Source organism: Apostichopus japonicus, chromosome 3 (assembly GCF_037975245.1).
Source record: "Apostichopus japonicus isolate 1M-3 chromosome 3, ASM3797524v1, whole genome shotgun sequence".
Lineage (NCBI taxonomy): Eukaryota > Metazoa > Echinodermata > Holothuroidea > Aspidochirotida > Stichopodidae > Apostichopus > Apostichopus japonicus.
Genome location: NC_092563.1, coordinates 24,829,736 through 24,845,231, shown reverse-complemented (window position 1 = coordinate 24,845,231; position 15,496 = coordinate 24,829,736). Strand labels below are relative to the sequence as shown.

Sequence of the window (15,496 nt, the reverse complement as noted above, 5' to 3'; positions counted from 1 at the left end):
CCTGGGTGAGAATTGCACTGAAAAAAATGACTGGTGCTCTGACCGCGGACCCGAGTTGTCTGGTGTCGTAAGCCTTTTGGCATTGTATATTCCAGGGTTGCCAACTCAGATTCGAATATTTAATGTCAAACTCTCACGTGTTTCACCAACTCTCGTCACAAGTTGTCAAGTATCGAATTCAATCAGTCATAATGGCCTATTCAATAAGTTTTCCTCCCAGCTTAAGACATGGGGTTACTACGATTGCGGGGCCCCTGGCATCGCGGGGCCCTGGGCCAGGGCCCAGTGGGCCCATGCGTTAAGACGGCCCTGGTAGCGAGTAATTGCCAAGGGAGGGGCGAAGCCTGTAGGCAAACTATCTAAGCGAAGCGCCACCATGAGTTGGCGCGAAGCGTACAAGAAAAATTTTGGCCGAAAATGCCTCCCAGATCGCTGGAAATGACACTTCCCAGGCCTTGTAAGTTGCATCTAAGCATTGTCTATTTTGAAGTTACTAGCGATGTCATAAAGAAAATTTGCTCGGGGGGGGGGGGGGCGGTCGTCCCCTTCCCGAAATGCGTCATGTACCCCGACGACTCGGTCGAGTTAAAGACCAGCCACAGTTGGTTCCATATAGCACAATTGTACAATTGTTTAAGGCATCCATACACACACACGCGTTATGATAGACCATATATAGTATTTATATAGATACATTAGTGAGAGAGGCAAAATGGAAACGTCAAAAATGGAGTTGTCGGTGTAAGGGGTAGGGTGAGGCGCACACCCCCTCCGTAATCCTTGATCTGTCACTGGCTACCCTGTGTATATTATAGGGATCAGCGCTTTAACTATGACTGTTCCTCTTTCTCTTCCCGAGGTCTTGGCTATCTTCTACTCCCTCCTTTTTTATCTTTTCTCTCTTTTTTCTTTTTCTTTCCCCTTCCTTCCTTCCTTCCTCTCCTCCTTTTCTTTTTCCCCCCTCCTTTTCCCTTTTTTCTTCTCTTTTTTTCTCTCCTCTTTTCCTTACCCGGGGGGCGCGCGCCCCCAACGCCCCCCCCTGGATACGCACCTGTATATAGTAACAAATTGTGACACGGTTAGACAGGCGCTTTGCGAGGAATTTGTCAAGGGAGGGGCAAAGCTTGTACCCAGACTTTCTAAGCGTAGCGCCACCATGAGTTGGCGCGAAGCGCAAAAGAAAATTTTGGCCGAAAATGCCTCCCAGATCGCTGGAAATGGCACTTCCCAGGCCTTGTAAGTTGCATCTAAGCATTTTCTATTTTGAAATTACTAGCGATATCATAAAAAAATACAAAACATATGCTTAAAAAAAAACTATGCCACCAAATATTGGGGGGGGGGATATAAGATACTATATCCCCCACCTGAAATATTGGGGGGACATGTCCCCCCGTCCCCCCCCCCCCCCATGATCGCCACCCATGAATACCTGATACCTCGGCTCAGAACAAACGGAGCCAATCTTTTGATAGATTGTTGCGCTAGGTGGAAGCACTGAACATATTTTCAGCAGATATCGCTATCACGCAGCACAACAAGGTTCGTGGTGTATGGTCGCAATCGTCGCATCGACCATTGCCATGCCATGCTGTATGACCATTCTCATGATTACTACAGATATTGTATTATTCTTATTCTGCCAGATGCAGACGAGAAAATTGTGTAACTCTATTTCCCAAATTATTGAACAAAGAATATTAGCGAATCGCACTGATGAGTGTTTTTTTTTTACCCCATTCCCAGTGGGGGGGCCAGTGGGGGGGGCCAGCCGATTTCATGGGGGGGGGGCCTCGGCCCCCCAGGCCCCCCCGTAGCTACGCCACTGTTTATAACGTCAAATATAACTCAAAAGTTAAGTTAAATTTCTCTTTGTTAATATAGCTACTTGTTGTGTGGTAGTTTAATCTGGTTCGTATGCGATGTTTGTGTTAGGGTAGTAGGCCTACATTCATGTTGGTAAAACATCCATGTTGGTAAAACATCCTTTTTGGTATAAAATATGTGGTGGCAAGCATCCACAATGGTGATAACACATTCACGTGGTAAACAAGGGTAACTTTCTGTGAGATATGGCCCTGGTTGACGCCTGACGGGCTTCTCTGTAGAGCCAGGGCCCAGGGGCCACTTAAATGTTTATATTTTGAAGGAAAAAAAAAACAAGTGGCCGAGAGTGTTATAATTGTATTCGAGATATACTCTCTCAGAGTTCTCAGGGGCTGTTTGGCTAATTTGAGGCGCCTATTAGCATATGGCCTGGCTTATTTTCACCCTGTGTGGTACGACATCTGTGGTGGAAAATCATCCATGTTTTATCCATGGAGCAGGTTAAACCAATTCGGGCTGAAAAAGGAGCTATCCATATATAGCACTGTTGGAAGGTTGGTTGAATGACGCGCAAGCGATAGCGTATATACACTTTACTTGAATAACATTGAGGAGAGCATATACCCAATATAATTATCACCATAGAAGAGCAAGGGCTTATGAGCATGGCCTACGAATCAACTCCTTCTTCTCAACTTCCTCTCTTACCCCTCATATACTCCACGCGAATCTTCACCGGGGCTGAGGTGGTTGAAAAGACTTTTTACTTTTATAAAATATTGGCCGCTCTCCGTTGATGACCTTAACAATCTAACAACATGCAATATAGTCCGATCCTCAATTGTCATTCTTATTAATATCATTATTGGGCGGTGTTGCTATCGTAAGCGTAAATGGGAGAGCTGCACGTGAAGTTGCCAGGGTTGAAGTTCCCGTATAGATATAAAAATAAAAATAAATCATCGGATCATGTAAGGATCACCGAAGGACGAATATTATATATCGCTTAATTAATTGTATATATACAACCATCGAATACAATTGTTTTTTACTCTCTCGCTTACTTGGCTCATTTGAAAGATAAAAACCTACTCGTTGCTTGGGATAAAATATAAAAAAGTCAAAAAGTGTCTGTAGGCGAAGAACTTTTTTTTTTTAATCAAGGAACTGGAAGGTGTCGTCTATTGATCAATTGAAATTCAATTTGATTGATACTGGAATACCGGAAATTCGTGACCAAATATTTAAACAGCTGCTTGAAGCTAACAACATTTGCTCTAAATTTACTGCAGTAAATTTGTAGCAAATGTTGTTGTTAGCTCGTATACAATGCAAGTAATGAGTGATATTTTCTCTTGTTCTGTCTCATTAATTATGTTGATGAACCTATCGTTTGATTCAAGGGAGATCATACAATTGTTAGAAGAGTTAACAACAATTTGGACAAGAAGTGCTTTCGTATACAGGCATGAGACTCTTCCGCGGAAACGCGGATTTCCGATTTTTTTTTTTTTTTCATTTTCGCGTTTTTTCTCGTAATTCGCGTTTTTTATTATTTTTTATTTATTTTTTATTTAATTTTTTTTTTTTTTTTTTTTTTTGGCCGAACATGCTGGACTGTGAAGGGAAGGAACACCGAATTTGACCAGTGGTGGAATCAAGTAGCACAAAGCAAGCAAAAAAGCCTTTTTTTGGTTCAAAAAAGCTAATGGATAAATTATACAAGCAGAAATTCCACACTTTTTTGGCGAGTTACGTGATGTGATAGATTCCATCTAGAGTCCACCATTTTGCATATAAGCCCTCCTTACCTGACAAAAAAATTCTAAATTCGATCGATAAATTTCAGATTTTTTTTTCCTGGCTCAGTCTCATCCCTGCGTATAGGTAGTGGCTAATTGGATGTATGCTTCATCTAAATTGTTTGAAAATGTTGATAACGAACGAGCGTTAAAATAATAATGAATAAAATAAGTGGAAAATATGAAACCATACAAACAAGCAATTATATTTTGGTGTGGGTGCTGGTTATGATATCTTACGAACTGATAAGACAACCAAAATCGACATTTATCATTAAACTACTCTGCACAAAAATGACATAATATACCGTAGTTTATAACAATTCTCCCTTATAAGGAAACGTTTATTTGTAGAAGCATGGACCGTTACAGTATAGGCAACTCCAGTTTTAGTATGTTACAGTAAAGACCGAGTTATAAAGAATATGAATCTGAAATGAATTTTAGTGAAAATCAATAACTTCTTTGCTTATTTTTCGAATGGAAAATATGATGATTTCTAAATAATATATTTGTCTTTGACTAAAATTATTATTTCCAGTATAAAAAAAATAACATTTTGTACAGATATATACTCATTGCGTTGATGTTAACTATAGTTCCTGCTTTGAACAGTAAACAAACAAACAATAACACGATACAGCGTGCATGGTACACAGCTAGTATGCTACATATACATGCTTGCGATATACTCTATTTCACATATAAATACAGGTTTATTCCCATTCTGAAAGCTGTGCAGCCTTGTCTCCACTTAAGCACACATAATTATATTGGTAAAGTTTGTCTTAAATACTATTCGTTTCTGTTAGTACTATATTTTATACTATACTTAAGAGTACTGCATCCAGTGGGTGAATTAAACGTTGCAAGTAGCTGATTTGCTGGTAGTTAAACTGTTAACTATTTTTCTCTACAGGAACATAAATATTTACGCTGGTCCATTTTGTCCTATTTTTATTGTGTTTTTTTCTCTCTCTCTCTTTGTCTGTCTATTGGCTAAGACTTCTTAGACTATAGTCAAATGTCGTTGGTTCTGTGGAGTAAAAGTTGGCTAATCATTCTGGTAGAGCCGAATTCTTATATGTAATGTTAAATAATTTCGTTGAGCAGGATATTATATAAGCTGTTATTACGTGGACATAGAACGAAGGTTTTGTTTTCTATGCGTTGCATCATAACTTGGAAGTAAACACTTATTTCATATCCGGTATGTACGTGAGTAAACATAATGTTAAATCTGTCATAAGTTAGTCTAAATATCAGTGGCTTGGAACGCGGCGATGAATGTTATAACTTAGTATAGCGTTCATTATGCAGCAATGGTGCCAAATGTGAGTACGCTAAGAAATCGCATGATTAAAAGTTTTCCGAAGAACTTTTTCAGATGATCTAACCTACTACGTCATTTCCGGCCATGACATTGAGCGATCTTCATTTACAGAACTGAAAGTCATGATGACGGTAAGAATGTGAGGAGGGCTGGCAAGAAAATGCAGTAGGGAGTGTGAACATTAGTGACCATTTTGTGACCATTGATTGACTTTCTAACGTATTAAGAGTCAATTTTTTTCTAATTTTGTCGACATATTCAATAAGTTTAACCAAATGTTGCTCGATGATAAGTTTTACAATTAATCACATAATCTAAATTGAATATTTATTTTAGGATTATTATATTTTTAATGATTATTTAATTTTAATGATGATAATGATGATGATGATAATGATTATTTAATTTTAATGATGATAATGATGATGATGATGATGATGATGATGATGATGATGATGATGATGACGATGACGATGACGATGACGACGATGACGACGACGATGATATAATGTTAAAAATAATAATAGTAATTTTAACGAATTTAATTCGATTTGCTACATTTCGTCGTCCCAGGTATATACCGTTTTCTATCAGTATTAATCACATGCAAATACAAACACAAAACAAAGAAATTTCAAACAAAATTTGAAAACAAAACTTTATTTCATTTTAACCATAAATAAAAGTTACCAAATCAAAGCTATAATGAACCATACAGTTTTATGAGATTTAATCAACGAATCACGTCAAGAAATTGATCAAATCCTATACTCGAAATACTGCTTGTATGATCGATAACCGCTGGAATTGTCTGCATTACATATATATACACACAATATTATTATTATTGCATGAATTATTCGCAGCTGAGGCCTTCATTCTTAAAGCACGTTCCACAAATCATTTAGTCCAGTGCAGTACTTCCATATACTGTACATGCACGGCCTTGTACAGTATCAGAAATGCAGTTATGGACGGTTAAAATCCTCACGTTGCAGATACAAACTACTTAATTGTTTCTAACCTGTTGTGGCATTGAAAGGCGAAAAAGAATGGAATTATTTGTCGCTTAAATATCCTTCAGAGATTTAATTCTAGGTTTTTTTTTCATGCTATTAGGATTTGATTGACATACAGAACTTATACGCTGTTTATGTCACCATTTGTTATCACTAAATGTATTGCATTCTGCTAAAAACAACACCTTAAGAATATTGATTATTTAAGTAATAGAGTTAATTCCTAGTATTCGCATAGTAACCAGGTGTCCTATGCAAATAAGGATTGTCGTATCTACGACACTGTATATCGACACTACACTTTATATGCAGTGTTTCAAAGTCTTGAAGTAAGGACGATCGCTTAATTTCACAGTAGAAACATATACGTGCCCTTTAATCAATAAAACTGTGGTTCTGGCTGCTTTTGGCGACCAGGGAAATCACAAACGACTTTTAGAGTTGGAAATATTCCTCACTGATCTCTATAGAGCATAGGCTATATGACAATAACTTCATTGTTTAATTATATACAGTATCCAACTGCGCCCCTCCCCCACATATATGCCTCTCCCCCCCCCACACCCTCACCCGTCATCCATTTTCACCCTTAGGCCCTTACTAAGATATGTCTGTGCTCTTCATCTTGAAATCTTATAAAATTGTACTATTGAGCTTTGTACTGTTGCATACATCATTCTGAAGAACTTGCCCAAAATGGTCTGCGTCTTAGACTTAGTAGTCCAGTCACATTATTTGATGAGTTTCCGGTGTTTCAAAGTGTCATTTCTCAACACTAGTTTAAAGTGAGAAAGAAACACAACCTGGACTGATAAATAGCAGTGGGTTATCCCCCCCCCCCCCTTATGATGTACAACATACCAACGTTAATGTTGTGACTATAAGTTATATTTTAATCTACCATGTCCCGTTATAATAGGGATTTGTGTGTTTTCCTCGTAACTGTAGACCCAGCTACCGGATATTCCTCCATTAACTCGAGTGGGGCTGACACGTTGGCTGTTTTTTTACCTCCATGGTTGAACTCGCTTCTGTATAAATATAGAGTAATTTATATGCAGGGACGTTGCTTCTGAGGGTGTATAACACCTACATGCGTGTATCGCTCTTATCGACCGCATATTAAACTGCTTGTTGATATCGATTCAACGTGGGTTGTAATTTACTTATGTCTTAATCAAGACCGTCTACAGACCATCAAGAGGCAGACACATGTATATGTTAATACAGAGAAACAGATCAAATATCACCTTTACAAAGAGGGAAATATGTTAAGCTTCACCCAGCTCGTGATTTTTTCCAAAAGAGATTACGACATTGAAATGGTGAATACACCTGTAAGTTGTAATGTAATCGTTGTCGATGGAGTTGTTTAAATTTCTGCAAATTGTTAAGTTATAGATGTAGATTGAAAACAAATGAACTGCCTAACATAGGAGTATATGTCAGCCGTGTCATACCTTTCACGTAATCTTATAGAACCACAGCCTACAGGTATGTCGTTAAGCCGTAAGAAATATTTACCGAAAGGGAGATGTTGTGAATCTTTCATGATGTAAATGTAACGTGTATGGTGTACCTGACATACGTTGCATCATTCTGTCAAACAATTCACCATAAAGTAACCTTGAAAACCCGTTTTAGCTGTGGAACACAAGCTGCTGAAAATGGCTAGAATTGCACTGCAACGGGAACAAAATAACTAATCTGTCTAGCCGGAGCTAACTATACCCCATTATTTCTTCTCGTAGGTTTTATATGGCACAGGTATTCAGGGTACGTTTCACAGAATGTCGAAGGAAATTTGTTTCTAGATATCTTACCTAGACTCTAGGAGAGATAGCGTCAACGTCTATCCGAATTACCCCGATACGCGACGTATCCTAACACAGTTTTCCTATACCGTAGGCATTGGATAGGCTTAACACATGTATAGATATATTATACCGCATGCTTGACTGATGACGTTGCTAAGTAATTCAACGATGCCATCGGCAAACAACAGTCGAAAATATCGATGAAAGAGCGTTTGACTTAATGACCTTCAATCTGACGTCTTTTCATGATGACAAAAGCTAGATTATGGATTTCGTAGAAGCTAATTAATAGTTCAGTCAAACATTGCCTATGTTATAGGAAGAAATCATTGATATATATGTGAAAAGACACACGTATACCAGATTGAAAATAGTAAAAACAAAATTGAGACTAGTAGATCTTTTCTAATTTATTTTTACCAGCGTTCTCAATGTTTATAAACGTATGATCTCTCGTTAGGTCTTTCTACCATGGCTTACCAAGTGTGTCAAAATAAGTGACTACCGATTACCGCCTATTCTACACCTAAGATTAGATTCGATTCGTGAATACGCATTCTTAACGTAATGCCGAAGTGCAATTATATATGCAATTTATACTCATTAAAGTTTCGCGACAAAATATATTTTCTAAAATGTCAGTATAATGAAAGAGTGCTTATGACTTGGAGGTTCATAATAAGAACAACAGCAGTAATAAAACCTCATTGACTACAAGAGTTATTACAACAATATCCAAAATAAGAAGGACAATAATAATAATAATAACAGTCCCCAAAATAATGTCAACAATAATAACAATGACAGCAACAAAAATAACCACATTAACAACAATTACAATAATAATAATGACAACAATAATATAAAGATTACAGTAATAATGACAATAATTATAATCTTCCTATGGCAATTTTCATAATGTAATTAACTAACAACATTCATGTACTTCCAACGTCACCAAAATAATTCAGTATATCGAATTCATTTTTTTAAATATTTGTTGTTTACGTTTCATCGACAAGATTTGAACAGCTTCCGTCAAAATGGAATATCACTGAGAACGAGATTTATTCTGATGACTTTAAGGCCTTTTTGGGGTAGAATTATTTCCATGTTAAAATCGTCAATTTACAAAAGCAGAGATTAACAATTTGGATGGATGCATTGTGACAGTGTACGTACATGTACTTGATGAATATCTTGTTTGATGACGTACAAAAGATCTATTTGACCTTTCCCTTGGGAATGCACGATATTTACCCACTGTAAACGTTTTTAACCTGCTGCGGCAACCTACAAAATTTACCCATTAACCGTCGGTGACGAGCTGTTCAATGCATTTAGCACATCGTCGAAGAAAGGATTTGTAACACCTATTCAAGAACGAGCACATACAGGCAGGGTGTTATATCAACATCGTAAAATATAAGTTTCAATGCAGGTGCTAGCGTTATTGTGGAAGTTATGGAGCTTATTTTTTCTTTTTTCTTTTTTAGATTTTTCTTCTTTCCTTCAGTCAACTATAAATGTTATTAACACTTCGGCGTCTATTTGCGTGAAAGTTTCGAAAACGAAAGTTAATTTACAGTGAATGTGCATGTTGTTGGCACATGTCACGCAAAGCCTGTACACATTGTAATATCTACAAGTTGGGGAGGCTATTCCATATAATCAGCAACTTTACACAAGTGATTCCCGCTCAATGGTCAATTCGGTAACTATATACAAAAAGCAAACTGTTATCGATTAAAATGTGACTTAACGGATTATGATTTCTTGTTTTATTTCAGATAAAACTTGTAGAATTATAGCTGAGGAACTTTATTCAATTGAGGGAGATTTGAAAGAGCTTTTAACGATGGCTTACGAGAAGCTATCTGTTGTTTACGAGTATAGAGATGATCCGTCCTACGAATCAGACGATGAAACGGCCGACGATGATTGGTGGAAAAAAGAGGATGATTTACAAAAGGAAAAAAAATCTGGATTTTTATCAAGTATGTTTCTACCGGTGTTCTTCTCCATCTTCCATTAACATTCCGTATTTGTTCATATATATATATATATATATATATATATATATATATATATATATATATATATATATATATGTATATATATATATATGTATATATATGTATATATATATATATATATATATATATATATATATAAATTAAAAATTAAATAAAAATTAAAAAATATTAAATTAAAAACGAGTTTCTCTTCTTTCCTGTCAATGATTATGTTAAATTTCATTTGTACATTTTGGCTGGTATTGAAGAAGCTTTTAGCCAAATTTCCAGCCATATTCCGTTACTTTCCCCTGATATTATTTGACCCAAGTATGTAAGTATTATATTAGATATAATTATAAGCTTCGCACATCACTTGTTCTAACTATTTATTAAATGATTGCGTTTATTTTTTTTTAACGATTTTATAATTTAAATAAAATGATATTTTATTGTCCGTTTCTATAGGTGAATCAAAACACAATTATGACAAGGTACCAGCGAAAGGATCTCCGGAAAAATCGTTAACAGACAGGAAAGACAAAGATATGAAAGGCAAGTCGAACGAGTCCAAGTCACCTGACACAGACCGGAAGACGATGTCAGAACGCTTTAAGGGCGCCCTCTCTAGTGCGTCTGAAGGATTGGGTAATTGGCTACTAACTTCGACGAGTAGCAGTGTGCCTGTTGACCCGTTTATGTGTGGAGATGGAGGTCTTGCTGCCGATAATATTAATAGAGCATTTTATTCGTCTCGTACAACAGTGCCAAGAAACTGATACCACTCAAACTCTGTTCGAAGAAAACCCTTTTAAGATGCGCCCTCTATTACTATTATTCTTTGGGGTAAGGGGATTGCCGGGTGGGGTGGGGAGGGTGTGACTTCGTCCAACGTATGGGAGCAGTTCTGTAAACTATTAGCAGAGAAGAAAGGTGGACTCGGGTCAAACATGGCTGTCTTTCAGGCGGGTGACTGGTTTTTGTTTGTCAACTGCAACTTGATGTCGTGAGGAAAATTGCTTCCTTTTTTTAAAAATAATTTATTGAGTATAGTGTTTGAAGTATAGCAAAAATCTTCGACACTATGCCAAAACGATATGCATGCTCGCTTAGCAACAATTCTGCAACTCCTTTAAGCTTTCAAGAGCTATGCATGTGTTCAATGTCTAGGCTACACAGTGTAAGTACGGTACAGACGCAGCCAGAATTTGAAGACTCCTGAGTTGTATGGTTGCGTGTATAGTTTCTATATACATACAAAAGGAGGTACGACTAATAAAATTAAAATAAAAATATGATGTGAAGAACAAGTTCATTAACATTCTCTATTACACTTCGGTATCTATATACGTGTGATAAATATATAGGCCATTGTATACCTTTCCTAACCTTTCCTAACATCTTTCCGAGGCATTCTAGTGCAGCACGTATGGTCAGAAAGGCGAATTGTTAAATAGTAAACAAAATGCTCAAGAGTCATGTGTTCTTCCAGAATACAAGAGACCCTTCTTTTTTGTCGGATGCTTAGACGTCGTTCTTCAACTTAAAAGGAAGAAAATGCATCTCATGTTATCACTGAGACTTTATTTACATTCACAGCAAGGGCTTCCATGTCACGATGTGCTATTTGCTGGTGAAAGAGAGAGATTCTTTCAGGGAGAAAAAGGCAAACACTACTACTTTTGATTTATATAGTTGGTGAGTTTAGAGACTTATGAGGCTGAATAATATATGTTTGTCCTCTGTTTGTGAATGTTTTCTCTTCCTTCTTATTCTCATTGTGGTGCTTTCGATTCTTTTTTCTTTGTGTTTCTCTTCTCAAATGACGTAATATTCAATGTTTTACTACAACTTTAATTACATTTAATGTCAAAAGTGTGTAAAACTTCCACGTTTCATTTGATATGATTCTTCTTTGTCTGTTCAAGTGTATATGTGGATAACACTTGATGACGTCATTGGAACGGTATACTGAGTTTACTCGTGTAATGACGAAAAACGAAAAGAAAGGATTTTGTCACTATTGATCTGCAGAAACTGGGCAAATAATTCTAAAAGTATTTTTTTTTCCTTTCGTATCTGAAATGTCGAAACTACTGACAAAGGACGTTTTCTGCATAAGATGCATAAGTGGGGAGAGATAGGGGGAGGGGTGGTCAACGATATGATCCAAGTCATAAAATAAGGACACGGCGAGATATGGGGTAGGAAAGGGTGTCGATTAAAAATATAAAAATAATGACAATAATAAATGGGAATTTGTATAGTGGTTGTATCCCTTTGGAAACTGCTCAGAAGCGCTATAGAGAGCAAGGTACACAGTAAACTACATAACAGTTATCAAAACATTACTTTACAAGCTTGGATAAGCTTGAAATATAAGAAGGACTTAAGTCTCTTCTGAAAAAGTTGACAATTTATGGATCGTTCTTTAAATGTAAGGGGAGAATGTTGCAGAGCTGTGGACCTGCTCTTGCAACGCAGTGGTTGCCATAGGTGGGAGTGCTATGTACGACAGTAAGTGAATGCATGGTACTTAGAAAGTAAGTGATAAAACTCTTCCATACAATTGTGTGGTGAGAGGCGTGGACACGTCTGTATTGGCTGGGGTGGGGTGTCGGTTTAAAAACGGTTGGTATGCATGACACTAATGGTAAGAAACATTAAGCTTGGAAAAAAATTTCACTCACTTTGTGGTATGGTGAGGGGAGGGGAGGGGTGGGGAGGTGGATTGCAGAAACCCTACACCTGGTATCTCTACAATGCATCACTAAATAAGTATGAGTTAAGTTTTCTGCTGGAAAAGAGGCTGTATCTTTGTGCGTTCTTGCATGCGTTTCACCAGTAATAACGGTAATTATATAGGTGGAAATGTTCAATTCGTCTACAATTTGACCTTGTAGTTATAATTGAATTAAGTCCCGCATTCGCTTCATTGTTAATATTTATTTCTTTAAAAACAACATTTTTCACCATGCAGTATGGGAAACCATATGTCTTATTCATTCCACATCAGTTTCACGATTTTTGTGAAATTATTTGTAATTTTTTTTTTTTTTTTTTAAACGAAGCTATAGTCTGTATAATGCAGATTTTTCCGTCACAAACGTCATGCATAAATTGCACGTTATCAGCCAAAATTTGCCTTTAACAGTCATGAATTGGAATATTCAAACACTCGACGATCAGACGGTTATAACAAACTATAGCATATAAGTACCAAGTTTTACCGGCGGCTCATGAGAATACACGACGTACTGTTTGCTACTACGAATGTATTTAAGCCATATGACGTCACTATTCTCTTGTCGTTTAGGTAATAAATACCTTCGGCGTTTACAGAAAAGTCCTTGTAATTACTTAAATGTCTCGATGTGAGGGGTTTTTTTTTCTTCTTGCTTGACAGAATATACGTTTACTTACATCCCTTTCGGCGGTGAGCTGTTAGAGACATCTTTATCCAATAAGCAAACAAGTTCTGCCAAATCTCAAAATAAACTAGCGTTCCTGTTATAATGACAATCAAAACAGTGGGTGTTTTCCGTATACGTATAGTGTCAAAACGCCGAATTATCTCTTTGATAATATCGCATATATCGTTTCCAGACAGCTCTTGATTCGCAATCGTTTCAAGTTTAAATTTATAATTATTTTCAGATGCAGGAGAAATAACCATATTGTTACGCTATCTACGTGCGTTTCATTCAAGGCAGTTTGTTTGAACCGAAAAAAAAAGATAACTTATGGGAAAATATTCTATCCATAAATAGAAGAATATGAAGGAAGATGTTTCATTTCTTCTACTTGTAAATCACTAGATACTATAAATATAGCTGTTTATAAACGGGCAGTGCCTACACACAAGTTAAATAAGCATATATTGACCCCAAGGTCAAGGGATCAGATGGTCAAGGGTCCTCCGTAAACACTTCCATGCAAGATATACCCCAAGGTTTACATTTGGGGTTTGACTGCGAAACTTACTATAGTGTTGGTGGCTGGGGGAGGGAGTGAGTGGCTGGTAAGGGTAGCATACAAAAGGCCTCCAGAGATGGTTAATATGACCGTTATGATTCTGTTTGTAGTGTTATACGAGAGTATAGATCTCTGGTACTTTAATTTCATCTTATGAAGACAGCCGATCATTCAATCGTGATACCACGTTTGCAAAAAGTTATATAAATGATGACGAAATTATCGACCAAGCATGGATTAAAATGAAAATTCTTAAGAATGTTGTTAAGAAGTTGGTGGAAACACAGGCAATGCTGTATGATATTACATACTATAGTAAGATCGTTGCTACAATAGGGTAGCGTGTAAATCACATGTTGCGGTGTTTACTGTATACCGCTAATGAGTTCAGTATTTTAACAAAACCGAACTGGGGACACAGACATATACGCACACAAAACGAGACACATGGGATATTTTATGGCATTATCAAAAAATTTCGTATATTTTCTTCTTACATATTTTCTCCATAGTACTTGTAAGGTTGTCCGAATCTTGTGGTTTACGTCATTGTAAAAGCATCCGTGATAATTCTGGTTATTTAATACACTTTAACCAAACGTCCATCGATTCTTGTCTGACACTGTAGTACGCATGCATGTGTAGTATAATAGATCCATTATGATTCGCTTATCACGTTAACGAGTACAAGTAATAAATTTGGTTCAATCACATATAATGTAATGAAACGGTATGGTTTTATCAAGAGTACACAGCCTTACCGGCGTGCCATGGCACCAGCAAATTGTAGTGTGTCGAAGTTTGTGTCATCTACAAATTAATACTTTTTAGACAGAATGCTAAATTTCATATTTGTGTTGGTGGAGTCAAATCTGAGGGAGGTGTGTGTAACTACGCCACCGACAGATCGGTAACAGGATGGGATCGAAAGATACAGCATCTTTAAGTCACATGGTGTTGGTATTGTTTTTTTTTCTTCTTCAAAGCATAGCGCATCAAATGCCCTTAAACCCTGAACATTTCCTTCAGCGGCACGGTAGTATTTGAGTCATTGATGCTTCAATTCCTTAATTAAGCAGATTTTCTCGTTATTGTGGGTAAACCATACACACAAAATAAGAATACAGTCGTTATGTTTTTTGGTCTGTTTTGTTCTGCGTTTTAATTTGTCATCAGTTTTAATTGTAAATCAAGAAACCAAGTTTCTTGGTATATGACGATAATTTGTGCTATATATATTAACGACTTGCCTTAAAATGTAAGCGTTTCATGTTGAAAGTTTTGTGAGAAGAAGAAAGTGCAATTTCTTTCTAATAAATATTTACCTTGATGACAAGTGTTTTCGATTTTTGAGACTTTTTTGGGGGCTGGATTTTCCTTCTTACATTTGGTTCAGTAAAACTTCAATGTTACGTCACTTTCTCCAAGTCAACAAAAATTATAGAATAGTCTTCATCATCTTGTTTTCAATAGTTAACGACCTATACTTCTCCTATCCCCAGATTCCCCACCAATGCCAAAGTTCTTCCCCAACCCCAGCCTCCCCACCCCATGCCCAAGTTCTTCTTCAGCTTCCTTACCCCATGCCCAAGTTCAGCTCTGTTCCCGCCACAATTCAAACATCGATAACTCGCGTTCAGCTGACGTGATTTACAGAACCCGATATACTTTAACGGTATATTTATTTTCAATTTCTTCAGGAGCGATC

The 15,496-nt window shown here is 36.9% G+C and overlaps 1 protein-coding gene across 5 annotated transcripts in view; it reads left to right on the top strand.

Moving 5' to 3' along the window:
* Positions 1-15,118, top strand: part of LOC139965580 (uncharacterized) — a 28,288-nt gene extending 13,170 nt beyond the window's left edge. For all 5 annotated transcript variants that reach the window (XM_071968105.1, XM_071968101.1, XM_071968104.1 and 2 more), the window contains exons 2-3: positions 9,589-9,795; positions 10,282-15,118. In XM_071968105.1, the coding sequence (XP_071824206.1) occupies positions 9,657-9,795; positions 10,282-10,592 (450 nt within the window). In that variant the 5' untranslated portion in view covers positions 9,589-9,656 and the 3' untranslated portion in view covers positions 10,593-15,118. The remainder of the gene's footprint in view (positions 1-9,588; positions 9,796-10,281) is intronic.
* The last annotated feature ends 378 nt before the right edge of the window (positions 15,119-15,496 follow it).